The sequence below is a fragment of the Aythya ferina genome (assembly GCF_964211825.1).
Source record: "Aythya ferina genome assembly, chromosome: 6".
NCBI classification, from domain to species: domain Eukaryota; kingdom Metazoa; phylum Chordata; class Aves; order Anseriformes; family Anatidae; genus Aythya; species Aythya ferina.
The window spans coordinates 19,648,415-19,662,770 of NC_140303.1; the positions used below are offsets into that span (position 1 = coordinate 19,648,415).

The following is a 14,356-nucleotide window of genomic DNA, read 5'->3' on the forward strand; positions in this document are numbered from 1 at the left end:
GAGCTCTGGGTACGAGGCTGACCACAAAGTCCCTTCCAAAGCCGCTGCTGTTCTTCACACGCCAAAGCACACTCCTGAGCCATGCAAATAATTTAATAAGAAATAATGATCCAGCTCAGTTTGTTTTGAAAACTCAGATCAGCTGCAGAACTCTTCCTGGCAGAGTAAAATATGATGATAGCAACTAAGTGTGGAATGACCAACACACTTCCTTAAATCTTAGCCATAACTGCATTAATACCAAAGACTTGATTAGACAATTGAAATGACTGTTAAGGTCAGCCTGAGTAATTTGATCAACTGCAGTATTGATAATGCTTATTATGAAAAACAGTATTACTTTTTCTGGAAAAGAAAACATTTCTAATGTAAACAAGTAGTTCGCTAGATAGTGATAAAGATTTTGGAGTAGTAGAAGAATAAGAGCTGGTTATCTAATTCAGGGACATTAAAGGGAAAGGTTGCTATTTAATTCCAGGAAATGTAGGGGGGGGGGGGGGGTGGAGTATGAAAGTTTAATCCCTTTCAAAAATAAGGGAAGCAAAACACTCTGTGCATGCAAAGATTAAATTGTGGAGGCAGAATGGCAAAGATTATTTGTGTTGCTTCTTCCAAACCATTTTCCATCTATTTTAATCTCCTTATTTCTCAGTAGCCCAGCTGCTCAACAAACTTTCACACGTTATACTTGCAAAATTAAAAAGTTTTGTGAAAGCTACTATTCGTTTGGGAGGAAATGACTGTGTTGAGACGAAGTGTTCCTTTAAAAAAAAAAAAAAAAAGTTTTGCACACCCCCTTGAAAGAAAACGCGTTGCAGGTACTGGCTGAGCCTGAGCACAGGTCCCGCTGCTCCTCAGTGCCCTCACCGATGCCTCCACCCTTCCCCTGAGGGCTGCGGGGTCTGCAGGGCTGCCATTAGCTGGATTTGAGTGAACTTTTCGTGCTGCCCGTGCTGGAGTTGCACTCTGTGCCTGCGTGGCGGGGCGATGCTGCCGGGCTGGGAGCCATCGCGGCTCGCGCGAGTGCTGGGGGAGGTGGCCGAGTGCTGTCTAACTGCTGGGGTTGGGGGTTTGGTTTGGGGTTAAAGTCGCAAACTGCGGCACAGAGGCACACCGGGCGCGATGCTCGTTTCGCTCAGATGGTTCCGCTCCTAGGATGCACGGAGCCGGGCAGCTGATGGCAGCCGGGCTGGTCGGAACTTCTCGCGCCCCAACAGCTCTGAGAGGGGCTGCACAGCGCCCTGCGGGACGTGCCCGCTGTCCTTCCGCCCTGCCCCAAAAAGTTGTTTGGTTTTTCACAGGGAAGGGGTGTTTGTTGACAAGACCGCTCTTTCTTTTGTACCAGCTGCGCGCAGCTCCGAGGCGGTGCCTCAGGAGGGCTGCGGGGACGCGGGCAGACCGTCGCCCTCCGGCCGGCAGCTCCCCTCGCCTCGGGGGCACGGGGGCCGCTCCCCCGCCCCACAGCCGCCCGGGGGGGGCCGCGGGCTCCGCTCCCGGCTCCTTCCCTTTGTGCCCCGGCGGCGGCCGCGTTGTCACGGCAACCGTCCCGCGGGCGGCGGCGGCGCAGGCCGGGCGGGCGGCAGGAGGCGGGCCGAGCGGCGGCGCAAGATGGCTCCCCGAGGCGGCGGGCCGCACTGAGCGCGGGCAGGCAGCGAGCAGCGACACCGGGGCCGCGCCCGGCCCCGCCGCGGCCCCCTCGGCTCCGCGCGTCCCCCCCCGCCCCAGCCCCGGGGCGGCCCCAGCGGCGTCAGCCCCAACGGCCTCGCCTCGCCCCGCGGGCGCGTCCCGCCGCCGTGCCGTGAGCGCCGCCGCGCCAATGCCAGCCCCGCGCCGCCCGGCCAGCCCCCGCCGGTGCCATGGCTCTGACCTTGTTCGGTGAGTAGCGGCCGCGACGCCCTTTGTCTGCCGCGGGGCGCGGTCCGCGGGCGGCGGCCGGGGGGGGCCGGCGGGAGCTGCCCCGGGGCGGCCGGGCAGCGGCGGAGGGCTCGGGGCGGTCCCCGCCCGGCAGCGGCAGCGGCTCGCGGGGGCTGGCGGGGCCCCTGCGCCCATCGCGGTGCCCCAGTGGAAGCGGTGCGGCTCCGTCCTGCTCCCCGTAGAAGTTGCCACCTGTTCTGCCGGGGCTGGGCTGGGCGCCGCTCCTCAGCCCGGGCAGCGCCGCGCCGCGGGGTCGGGGTCCCGCAGCCCCGGGTGCCGGGCGGGGGCGGAGAGCGCTCAGCCCACAGGTGTGGGTGTCCCGCAGCCTGCCCTGCCTATCGTGCCGTGTCACGACAGCGGGAGCGTGTTCGGGAAACCACGGCTCGTTACACGGGGCAAGCGTTGTAGTTTTGTTAACAAAAACCCCAATCCTGGACTGTTGGACATACACACTTCTGTTGTGCGTAGCTAACGTGTCACTGCGACCTTTGGCTGCAAAACCGAGGCTATTCTAACGTCAGCTTCTGAATAACGCGGCGTTTGTAAGTCAGGTGCCTGTTTTCTAAGCTTACCTGATTAGTTTTTAACTCATGCGCATTTTATCTACTTAATGACGTTTTTCTATTAATATAAATTTGCATTACAAAGGAAATTGAATCAGATGCTTGTGTGCTATTGCATCTGCTGTTAGAGTAAATGACATTGATGCATGTAAAAGCTAATGAGCAAACAGAAGATGGAGTGGGGTGCCCTGCTGTGCCTGGTTTCTAAATAAAGTCTTGCCAAGGGTAAAAAACTCAGGACTTCATCCTTAAAAAAAAAAAAAAAAAAAAAAAAAAAAAAGTTACAGTAAAATGGTGTAGCAAATAAGATTACCGTGTGCTGATAAATTAATATGAAACCCTTCATAAATGTAAGAGCTTTGGAGTACACCTTAACACCATCAGTGCAAGAGCCTGAGCAGGATTTGCATGAAGGCAGAAAGCACGCAGGGTGTTTGCAGATGAAGTTGTGATTAACTTACCATTTAGTTATCGTGGCTTCCTGTGTTGCTCTGTGTCCGCTGAGCTGATTTAGCTTGCCACACTTGGTCTCTTAGCGCACAACTAAGACAGACCAAACATGCTTTAGACTTAAAGAACAGCCTTCAGCTTTTATCCTGAATTTTGGCTGGCTGCGGGTGGGCACATTTCCAGTCACCAAGCCGCAGCTGACCTGTAGTAACTCATTGCACATGGAAGCCATGGAAGAATATTTTTGATTAGTGTTAACATGAGCCTCTTTCCTCCAAACCAACATCAGCAAATGTGGGAAAAGGTGGGGGGGAAAAAAAGTACCTGAATGAATGTATCTGTTTGAGGGATTAAACAGCTGTAATTGTGCTCTTTTAAGGTCACACCTCTCTGATACCAGTAGAACTGTCCTGGGCAGACACCTCCCTCAGGACCTGTTCGCTTTGGTTCTATGCATTCACACAAATTCTAGGCTCGATATAGCACCTTTTTTTTTCTCTAACCCATAATGGTGTATTTGAAACTTCAGATGTTCTATGTCTGCTTGTAATAGGATGTGCTACAAAGCGTTAAGACTTGAGATAAATGACATTGTCAGCTTGGGGAGGAAAATCCACCAACTTTGCAGGGATCCTCTCAATTAATGTGTGAGCACAGCAAGAGGAAGAGGAGAGGGATGGGAAATGTCTTAACGTGCTTTCATCCATGCTCCCGATGCCTTATGGCTGTTTCAGTGCATAATCAAAGCCTGTGCCGAGAGGGGACAGGGCGAGAGCAGGGTGATGTTGTCGGGGCTCCAGATTAAGACAGACGCCTGGTTATCCAGCAGCTGGGAGGCCAGGTATGCCACATTGTTTCTCCTCGGCAGAGAGGTTGGGAGCTCTCTGTTTGCAGGAGATCGCCCTTTACCACTGGCTACTGGCCATGGTTCACACCTTCAAGGTGTCACCGTGTGGCTTTCGGAAAGCTGGTTGGTGAGAGGAGCTCCTGGTGTGTCAGCAGTGCTTTTCCTCCCCAGGAAGAGGCTGTTTCCCTTGTCCTGACTGCGTCTTCCTTTGCAGTCACAGCTAATTGTCACATTTTCTTCCTATGTTGCATAATAATCTGGACAACTCGTCACTTTCTCAGCCTTAGTTACTTTAAAGTTCTCTGCATCCTGTCCTGTCTACCTGGTCGTGACCTTCCAGGGTGTCCTGCGCTCGCTGCTGCTTGTGTGGGTGTTGGTGGGGTGCTGCCCACGGTCCCTTGACACGGGGTACAGCAGCCTCAGCCCTCAGCACCTTGTAAGGGAGAGGAGAAAGAGCAGCCCCTGCTGGAAGCAGTCGGAGAGGGGAAGGCATGGAAGCTCCTGGTGGAGCAGGTGTGCAGGTGTAGCGCTGTTTTTCGTCCTGCAGCAGGTTCACCACACGCTCAGGTTGTGGTCACTGAACGTGTAGCCCCTTTTCTCTCCTGTAGCCACTTCTTCCTGCCTGCTGCAGCAGGTGGAACAGAGTTCAAGCTGTGTCCATCCCTGTCCCCTTGCAGCCCACCATCAGTGGCTTCGTGTCCTGTCTGCTGTCATTCCACTGGGATAACTCGAGTGCGGGAAAGATGACAATGTCAAGGAAAAGGGGGAAGTTGTCCCATTGCTACAGCTGTTTGCTAAGGGTGGTTTTGTTTCTGGCTGTCCTGAGAAGTGTTTAAAGCAAGTCAACATCGAACTTTGAAAGGAAAATGTTTTTTCATTGTGTTTCAGTGCTTATCAGTTCACTTTCTGTTCGTTTGTTTGCTCATCAACTGTCTTGTGTGAACAAAGGAAGACATTTCAAGATGGCCAGGAGAGCTCTTCGTGACCATATGTATCATTAGTTATTCATGCTACTGCCTCCTTGCTCAGAGCACACCCGTGGCTGAAAACTCCCCTCCTGCATACTGGTGGGAAGAAACGAGAAGTGAAATGATTCCCATTGAATATGCAGAAAGCCTGATCCCTGATGAGTGGTTGCAGGTGAATGGGATTAGAGACAGAGCTGTAGTCAGAGTGACAGATACGGTTAGTTAAGGAGATGGTGAATAAGGACAGTTTAAAGAGAAGTTTATAGGCAAAAAAGCAGAAGAAAAGAAAAAAAGCAATGCGGTCAGGAAGGGTAGGGACAATGCAGCTGATTATGCCTTCATTTCGGGTGTGCATAGGTTGTTGAAAAGGCACCCAAGTATTAATTTGCCTGCTTAACAGAATTCTTTTCCACAACTATGAGCTCTGGTGTATTGCTGCACAGAAGTAATTTTCTATTAATCTGTCTATTGCCGTGGGTATGAGGCAATCCTCTGAAATAGGCTCTGCCATACTTGAAATGCTAATTAACAACTGGCTGTGTTCAGCTCTGTGCATTGTGGTTACTGTTCTCCACCGAACTGCACTGTCTCACTGCCGCTTCGAAAAGCAGGCTGTGCTCAGGCTGCCACAAGCACATAGATGTATTTCCTGATGGGACAGCCTTTAAGTAAAGGTGTCATATAGAAGTGAAATCAGCCCTTGTTCTCTACATGCTTGTTTTGCCTGTGTGGGGAAGACCTGTAAATTTTTCTGTGCTTGGTTGGCTTAGTCAAAGGAACGTGGCCAAAGTTCCTCTAAAAGCAGCTCACCAACGTGTCATCCAATGTGTGGAGTCGCTGAAGTAGGAAATACGCAGGACTGGATCTGCTTACTTCTTGCTGTCTGTACAGAACAGGAGGTAAACAGATGGCATGCAATTCAAGTTGTTCACCTCTGTGTTCTTAGATGTAGCCCTGAACTTCTCTTAAAACTTGTGGCTAGCTGTGATGGCAAAAGTTTACCAACAGAGCAACTTAACCAAAGGGACAGTTTGTCCCAGAAGAGTGGGTTTTGAACCTGTTCCTTCATGGGAATAGGAGAGGTAAGTTTTTCACAGCATTGGTGCATTTATGACAGGGCTTTTGGCACTATAAGAAATGTAAGTGTGGTGTGCTATAGGAATGGTAGACACAGACTAATTTTAAGGGAGATTTTGGCAAGTTAGCATTTAGTTGTGATAGGAACTTGAAATTCTTTAATTAGACAAAACAATAGGCAAGGGCAGTGGTTTTTGTCTTTTTTTTTTTTTTTTTTTAAGCAAGATTTAAAGATTTAAAAGTGAAGGTGGTTTAAGCGCGGATGGAAACCATGTTAGAGGTGAACTTGATCTTCCAACTCCCATTCATGTATCTGGGATGGAAAGTTGCCAAGTGCTGAGAATCATAAGATTATTTTCTCCTAGTTGCTGTCCTAACCTTACCTAATTTGCAGAACCTAATGAAGCAAATAAGGAGAGCAACCTTGAAAAGCTTTTGCTGGCAATGCAGTCTCAAGAAAAAATCGAAAGGGAAACCTGCTTAGGAACTAGGAAAAGAAGATGGATCTATTAACTGGCAAATTGGTATCAATTGATCAAAATATCACAGAAGTGACACTAACACTTATAAATGAGGTTGAAAAATGTCAGTCATGGCTTCTCAGCTCAGTGCTTGAGGCAATGGCTAGAATAAAATTGTATTTTCCATGAATTGTGAATATTGTACAATAATCTTGAGAAAGCAGAGGTGTGGGGATTATTTCTGAAGCTGGAAAGCTTGTGGGCATGAGTAATTAATATGGGGTTTGGGAATTTCCTCCAAAGAGAGAGATTTCTAGTAACCAGTAGAAGATATTATTGGTTTGCCTTGGGCTCTCCAGGAATCTATCTGTTCTTACTGGAATATGTCAAAACACCTGCCCAGGAACTGTAGGCTAGAATTAAGTCAAGAATTGTGTGTAATAAACAATTTCCCTTCTCTTAACTAAAGGGAAGTAAACAAGGAAGAGAGGAAAATGTACACGGGTAACTAAAACGGAGCACGGAAAGGTTTAAAATCCTGCCAGCATCAGCATGAGCCCTCTGAACTTGTCCCCTCCTAACGATTGTCTGCAGCCAGCCTTTCATCTGATAGAAACCCTCTCGTGATGCAGCCAGCTCAGGCACAGCACAGGACAAATTCACCCCTTCCTCCTTGCCTTCGGATGACCTGCTCAGACCTGGAGACATCTGCGTAGCACAGGATCTCACCAAGCAGGGTCAGAGTAAAATGTCCTTGGGATCAGAGGATCAAGGAGGATCTCCCAGGCTTCACTGATGTGGAGTCCAGCTCAGCTGAGGACTGATGTACCTGTAGGTTTTCTTCTGTTTGTTTTGGACTCCCTTTATCTTTCTGCCTTGTTGGGTGTGGGGACTTTATTTTCTCACTGCTTCTCTCCAGGAGATCTTAGCTGCTTCTTTGAGATGTATTAAAAGATTTCCATATAATGGAAAGCATGTCTCAGTGTCAAGAATGTGTTTACATAATAATGGCAGTACCCTAGTTAAATACTGTGTTAATCAGCAAACTCAAGGCATAAATGCAGTACAAACCTTTTGGCAGACCCTATTATTTGTGCAAAATACAAGCACATTAACCGGAATCCTTCCAGAGTACAGGCACAGGTAATTAAAAAAAAGCGCCATTCCTTGTCAGATGATTTTCTTTCTTGTGAATTTGGGGCGTAGCGTGTGCATCTCGAGCTGTTTAGCTGCTCCACCTTGTGGGCAGATCGCGCAGCTCTGCAGGAGCGTGTTTGTGGATGAAGCAGAACAAGACAAACCCAAGAACTGGCCAAAGGGCTGTTTTGTAATTATTTAACAAATATAATCATAAACTGGCTTGATGTCACATGAAAAATCGAAGGTCTCCATGTGAGACTTTTGCAGATATTCAGAATCTGTCATTTCAGTCTGATAGATTCTGCATTGCACATCTTCGTAAATGATGGCAGAAAATTAGCCCTCTAGATTTTGCCTTTTAATTCTGTCATGAAACTAAGAAAAGCATAATATAAAATCACAAAAATGTTTGTTAAAGCATTTAACAGTCCTAGTGGGACCTTGTAGTTGTCTGACATCTGGGACTGGAGCATTTGCTCTGGCCAGATGCAGGAAGGTGCTGGGAGGAGTTCCCGTCCTGTGCTGGTCCCAAGGATTTAAATGGAAGGTGGAGCCATGGTCAGTGTCTCAGTGTGAGGAGAGCTGGGGACACCCAGCTGGCCAGCCTGCAGTGCTTACTGGATGTGTGACAGCCTCTGCGGCTGTGAAAGAGCTGACTGATGTTTGACATTTCCAGCACTCAAAATATTTGTCCATCCTATATCTGAATTTTAAAAAAAAAAAAAAAAAAAAAAAAAGCAAAAGCAAAATTTCTGAAGTGACTGCAGCATTTCTGGAAAGCGTGCTCACAAAATCCTACTTATTCCTATGGGAATCTGTTTTCCATGATTTATTTTGATTCCTTGGTCCCCCAATCTATTTTTGTGTCTTGGCTAGCAGCTCTGTGACAAGCATTGCAGGGAGATCTGAGGCTGCTGTGACAGGCAGGGCTGGTCAGAGCTTTTGGTTGCAATTGTGTTTAATGCTGATAGGATGTGGTGCTGTGGTCTGTTTTTTTGCATGCCCCTGCATTCTCTTGGTCCCCTGGGAGAATGTGTTAGGAGAACTGCAGCCTCTGCTCATGCCCCCCTGGCTGGGCTGCAGGCGAGACCTTGCTGCTGATGGTGAGCAGGCACTTGGAGTCCCTGGCATCACTGTGGGGAGCCCACGGTCACATTCATCTGTGGTGCAGGTGGCAGGAGTGGGCTCTGCCCAAGGCATCGCATGATTGGGGCTGGCTGCAAAAGTAAAGGTAAAAGACTGCTTCCTAAATACAGGAGGTGGTTGGTTGCATACTGCTTAGTGTGTGCTGCAGTGGCCAGCAGAGTTACAATTGCAGCAATTTAAGTTGGATGGCAAATGCAATAAGGCATCATGTAGCAAAGTCTTAGAGAACTTCTGCAGCCGTGGAAAAAGTTATCAAGTTATTCTGAGAGCAGAGCAGTTGGGGGACTGTGAAAAATGGAGTAATGGTAGAGGTCTGAAAAGCAAACCCAGTTTTAGCGCAGTACCTGACAGCTCCTGGCTCTCACATTGGCAAGGTCCAACTCGGTCTCCTCAACACTGAGTTAGTATCTGATAAGTATACAGTCCAGAGCAGCCTATAAAAGTTGCTGATAATTATTTGGTAGGGGCAATCTTCCATACGTTTTCATCTGCACTTTATGGCTTCCATATGAATCTGGACGCAATACTTCAGTGCAATGTTGGATCATTTTTCATTGGGGGGAAAAAAACACAACAGGATGTAGCTCTTCCTTGCCTCTGCCTTATGAACTGAACATGCACACAATAAAGGAAGCATGATTTTGACACAGCAATTAATTTTGCCGATTTCCTTTTCGGGTTTTCCAAAGAGTATGTTCAGAAACGTGACTTGAAGGTGTTGAAACAACCTTCAGCATTTTAACAGAAGCAGGGAAATATTTCAAAATAAAGCAGAGATTTTTCTTTCTGTTGAGAAAATACTTGGAAATTTTGTGCTAAGTATTACTTCAATGCCAAAATCTACATGGTAGAGGAATTACATCAGGTACTGGTTATCTGAGAAATAACATTTGTACCATAAGAACGGCTGCAAGTATGTAAGGAAGAATTACTGGCCTGAAAAACAGAGGAAGGAGAGGGAACTAATGAGGGCTTTTCCCGTTGTGTGATCCTGTGCTGGTGGCACCACCTATCTGCCCACTGCTGGTGGTGTCGGTGCCGGCTGTGGTCACAGCCCCGTCCCTCCCCGGTGGCAGAGCAGCAAGCTGTCCATAACCCATCATCATGCAGCATCTCTTGTTCCTTGGCTTTTGCTGAAACTGCCCTGTACAAGAGGACACCTCTTCCACAGGCCACCTCCAACCCAGCAGCAGCCCAGGATGGTCGCCTTGCCCTAACTCACTCCTCTGCAGCTTCAGACGTGGGTCCACGTTTGGGTATCCCTGGATTGTTTTGGGTGTCCCTGCCCCGCTGTGGCATGGCAGGCACTGGGACAGGGTCAGGGGACACAGCAATGCTGTGATGTGGCACGGGTGGCTCTGCCAGAGCAGGCTTTGGGGTGGTGGGTTGCAAACTGCTTGAATGGAGAGCGCACACATGAGGAGCTGCTGAGCTTGATGGCATCTCTTCCACCTCCTGCAAAGGACCATGAGGAGCAGGAAGGGCTTTTCTCTGTTTGTTTGTTTATTTATTTATTTATTTTTAACGTGTTTTTTTTTTTTTTGCTGGGTTAGCCCTGCTATTATTTGTCATTCTGAAACATAAAAATGTAAACGTTTTTTTTTTGGAAGGTTTCCTCCTTCTGCTGTGCAAAAGCAAGCATGGAAGATCCAGGCAGGACTTGCCGTGTTGCAGAGCTGTGTTGCATCTGCACTTGTCCCTGTATGGAAATCCTGTAGATCCCAATCTCTGTCAATTGCACGAACACTCTGCCTCGCAGCTGTCCCCATCTAGTCACGTAGGTAGGCCAAAACCATTTTTTAAACTATAAACTGGAGTCTTGATCAGTCACATCCTACAGCTTTCCAAGTGTCTGGTTTTTGAGTTTTCCCAGGTCGCAAGTGGCCACAATAGAGCTCTCTCTATAAAGTCAAAGTAGAGCTAGATACACCAAAAGAGCTGTTACCCAGAGAGGCAGTGCTGCCTAGGGGATTGTTGGGTTGGCAAGATCGGAGAACAGAGATACCGATCTTTGATCTACAGGGTGACTTCGTCTCTGTGGGCCTCCGCTGCTGTTGCCAGCAGCTGTTCGTATCTTTTGTAGGGCACAGTCTGCTTTTTGCTTGTGGACACTGCCATGGGCTCTCATTTCCACTGAGGATGGGCCAATATCACAGAAATGCATCTGGTAATTGCTGAAGACCTTCTGCTTAACATGGTGCTGGGGTAAATGAGAGGTAATAAACCCAAGCTCCCATTATTTGGTGACCCATTTCTTGTTCTTGTAGTTTAGTGGAAAAAGGGAGAAAGAGGGTCAAAACAGAGTTAAGAAAGCCCTGGAAATTAAGTACTTGGAGAGGAAAAAAATACAGAGTTACCCAGGAAATGACTTGAGGGTCAGCTTCAAGCATTGATCGTACAGAGCTTTCCCGACAGCTCTCCTGTTCCCAGTGGGCAGTGGCAGAGCTCTGTGCCGAGCTCCTCTGCCCACAGCCTGCTCCCTGCTCACAGAGCTCAGCCTTCATCCTTGGGAGCGCAGCCAGAGCCAAGGACAAATGGAGAGTCCACGCAGGCTCATGCTTCGCAGGCTTGCAGAGCAGCAGGTATATCTACGGAGGAGGGAAAGATTTATGAGAAATAAGTATTTAATGCTGTAAACAGGGAGAGGCTGATGGGTAAATGTTTTTTGCCTTAGTTCTTTGACTATAGTTATATTGGTGAGACATGGAATCGCCCAAAAGGAATGTGAGATTTTTATCTGTTCTACCTGGAACATCCTATTTGGCGTCACTGGAGGCCTCTTGAAGTTTTTATATGAGAACAGAGGTAAGGAGTGACACCTCCAGCTTTTGGATTGGGGAATAGCTTGCAGCAACCGGATAATGAAATTTGGAATAAAAACCTAATTCCAATTCAAGAAAAGGCATCCCACCACACTGCGTCCATTTCCCTTCCTCCAACCCTGCCAATAATGTGTTTTAGGAGTTTCCTTCATAATACTGTAAAACAATGCTGGTTCCAGGCAAGGGTACTTTACTTGGTAGTCTGTCCTCCTCCTTCCAGCCATGAGTGTTGATGTATTGCATCTGTTCTGGAAATAAGGACGTAAATGCAAGCCATATTTTTGCATGAGCAATGGCTCATATTATTGACGACTGTTTTAGAAAATGAAAAATCTGTTTGTAATAAGAATCATAATTGGTTTGTTATAACTCTGATGGTCTGAGAATGTAAATGGGTCAAGTTTGGGAAAGGAGAGGCAACAGCGTCTATTAGACCATGACAAAGAGAGAGAGAGAGAGAGATGCTTTGGAGCACTGAGTCCGTCTTGAGACTGCTTGTAATAGCAGTCAGAAATCAGATCTGCTCTTAATTTTCTCTGGGGTGATTCTGGTTTTGCCTGGGCTGCTAATGGGTGGTTTTGTTTTGTTTGTTTTTTCCCACAGGAGGCTAATGAATTCACAGCAGCTATCTTGGTCTGAAATGCAAGGGAGGACAAGTTCTCAGCAGATTTTTACCAATGCATGGGGAGACAGGGTCAGCATTGTGCTCTTTTGTTGTGGTTCAGCTTTTAGTAAAACCACAAGACTGTATTTAAAAATGCTTTTTAGAGCAGGAAAGTGAATGTATGTTCATTATCTCAGTGCTGGATGTGAAAAACATTCAAAGCATCCAAGCGAATAGTGATAAAACATGCCTCCCCATTCAGTAAATTAGGGCATTATGCAATGGATGGAGGGGTTGTATTTCAGAAGTGCCTGAAAGCTCTTCCTTTATTTAGGGTCTCCTCTGCTCAACCTTGACTGGACAGATTTCTTATTCAGGGGAAGGGATTAATTTACGGCTAGAAGACACTTTTATAACATATCATATTGTTCTTTTTCATTATTAGGGTGACCGGTCAGAATATTTGTGTAATCGAGCTCCACTCAAAATTCCCTCTTGGAGGATATGTTAGAGAAATGGAGACAAAAAGGTATTTTTGTGAATGCCTCTAGGCTGCGATTATAGAAGTTGTCACTGGCTGGAAGTTAGGGTAAAACTGATGTGCCATTGCTGGTGCCATTAATGCTTGGAAGAGCTAAAACAAGTGATGGGAAATGAGCTTGGTCTCTGTGCAGGAACGTTTTTAAAATGGGACAAAGAAGGATTTGTGGAAACAAAGAATAGGAAAGGAAATGTAGAAGGGCAAATATTTTCTCCTACATTATGACTCGCTCTGGTGGGAATGAAAACTGAGTAAGAGTGATAGCTTTGACAGGTATTGGTGCTCACTTCCATGCAAACTTACCTGACCATGATCAAAACAGTGTCTCTAATAAAAGCCAGCCTGGATTTACAGTAGGGAAGCTTGACTACAGTGTTTGAGTTTGTGTTACCAGGCATTATTCTGAACTGCTCTGAGACTTTACTGTCCTAACACAGAAGTTATTTGAACAAAGCATCTGTCAAATCTAAAGAGGTGATTTATCCAATAAAGGCTATTTTGTCAATTTCAAACGTGCAAAATTTTTTTGCAGATGACCTTTCCTGTACCCCTCGGGAATGACAGGGAACTGCCCAACTCATTTTCCCAGTGCCTTGGGGCTGCAGACACTGCATTCAGCTTTACTGCAGTGGGTTAAATAAATAATTGACAAATGTTTTTTTCTCTGAAATGGAGAAATTAAAGAGGCAAATTTGATTTTGATAACATTACCAATTGGGAGCTGTCTACCATGTAAACCAGGCATTTCAGGATACCTATGGGTCTGTAGAGCTATCATCAACCTTATGGTGATACACATCAGAGGGTCAGAGACAACTGGTGGGCAGGCTCCCCTGTCAGCACCCACAGCCACGTTAAGTAGTTATTCCCACTGTATGGCTTTTTTTTTTTTTTAATTACTATTATTGAGAAGAGAAGATGGTGTTTCCAGAAATGCTGGAAATTCCCTTCAGCCTGTTGTCTGAAGGCAGAGAGACTGCTGTAAACTGAAAGCAGAATTAAATTCTGTGTTTGTTAAATGTCCACAAGGTGGCACTTGGCATCTTTTTACCTCTCTGAAATCTATTTTTTTTTTTAATGCTCACAGCAACGCTAAGAAATAATTTTAGAGGTTATGGAACTTTTCTTAAACAGTCAGCTAACCGTGCTTTCATGGGAAGTGTATTTTTTCCCTTATCAAACTGCAGTCAAGAAAAGGAAAGCAGCAACTGCATACTTTGCTCGTTATTGCAGACATGAAAATTTCAGCTGTTAAAAACATCTAAGTAATTTTTTTTGTTATTTTTCTTTTTTTTTTGATTGTCGTATTTCATTCTTCTAGTCAGATGTGACTGTTTGTCTGGCAAAAAGGAGGAAAAACAAGTTCTTGCTTCCCTGGCTTCAGTTCAGTGAAGATCTAGAAACAGATCAGCTGCAGCCTGTTCTAATCACACAGCAGATGAATTCATTTAACAGCAGCAGTGCCTGTGATAGGCAAAATATTACTCATTAAAGTTTTCCCATTATTCATAAAGAGGCAGTAATAGGAGACCTGATAATAAAATGCACTGAACTCTAGCTGTGTTCAGTGGATGCCTCGTTCAACCCCATTAGAAGCATTTCCACTGGATTTATCATCTTCAGAAAAGGCACCAGGATGGCAGTGTGATTCCCCGCCCACTCACCCACCATCAAGAATGATGCCATTTTCAGAGCATGGCCTTCTTTTAGCCCCTTCATTTTCATTGAGAGTGCTTAATTAGTTATGCTTGTTTGGAGTGGTGTAAGCACAAACACGTGAGGACAGAAGGGCAGAGGAAAATAACTCTGTTTTGTTGCATTAA

The 14,356-nt window shown here is 46.6% G+C and overlaps 1 protein-coding gene and 1 long non-coding RNA gene across 4 annotated transcripts in view; both read left to right on the forward strand.

The window, feature by feature from the left end:
* Positions 1 to 1,650: 1,650 nt before the first annotated feature.
* The window catches only part of CHN1 (chimerin 1), a 96,024-nt gene continuing 83,318 nt past the window's right edge, over positions 1,651 to 14,356 (forward strand). Inside the window, exon 1 of one of the 2 annotated variants that reach the window (XM_084524601.1) lies at positions 1,651 to 1,875. In XM_084524601.1, coding sequence (XP_084380727.1) covers positions 1,857 to 1,875 — 19 coding nt within the window. In that variant the 5' untranslated portion in view covers positions 1,651 to 1,856. Of the gene's footprint in view, positions 1,876 to 12,481; positions 12,522 to 14,356 lie in introns of those variants that run through there. The other variant, XM_084524600.1, reaches the window with a different exon arrangement.
* Positions 2,223 to 10,790, forward strand: LOC311439194. Of its 2 annotated transcripts, none has more exons than XR_014694580.1 (4): positions 2,223 to 2,456; positions 6,750 to 7,111; positions 10,177 to 10,347; positions 10,650 to 10,790. It is a non-coding gene; the product is annotated as an uncharacterized lncRNA (long non-coding RNA). The 2 variants fall into 2 exon arrangements; XR_014694581.1 differs by lacking the exon at positions 2,223 to 2,456 and adding an exon at positions 5,275 to 5,824.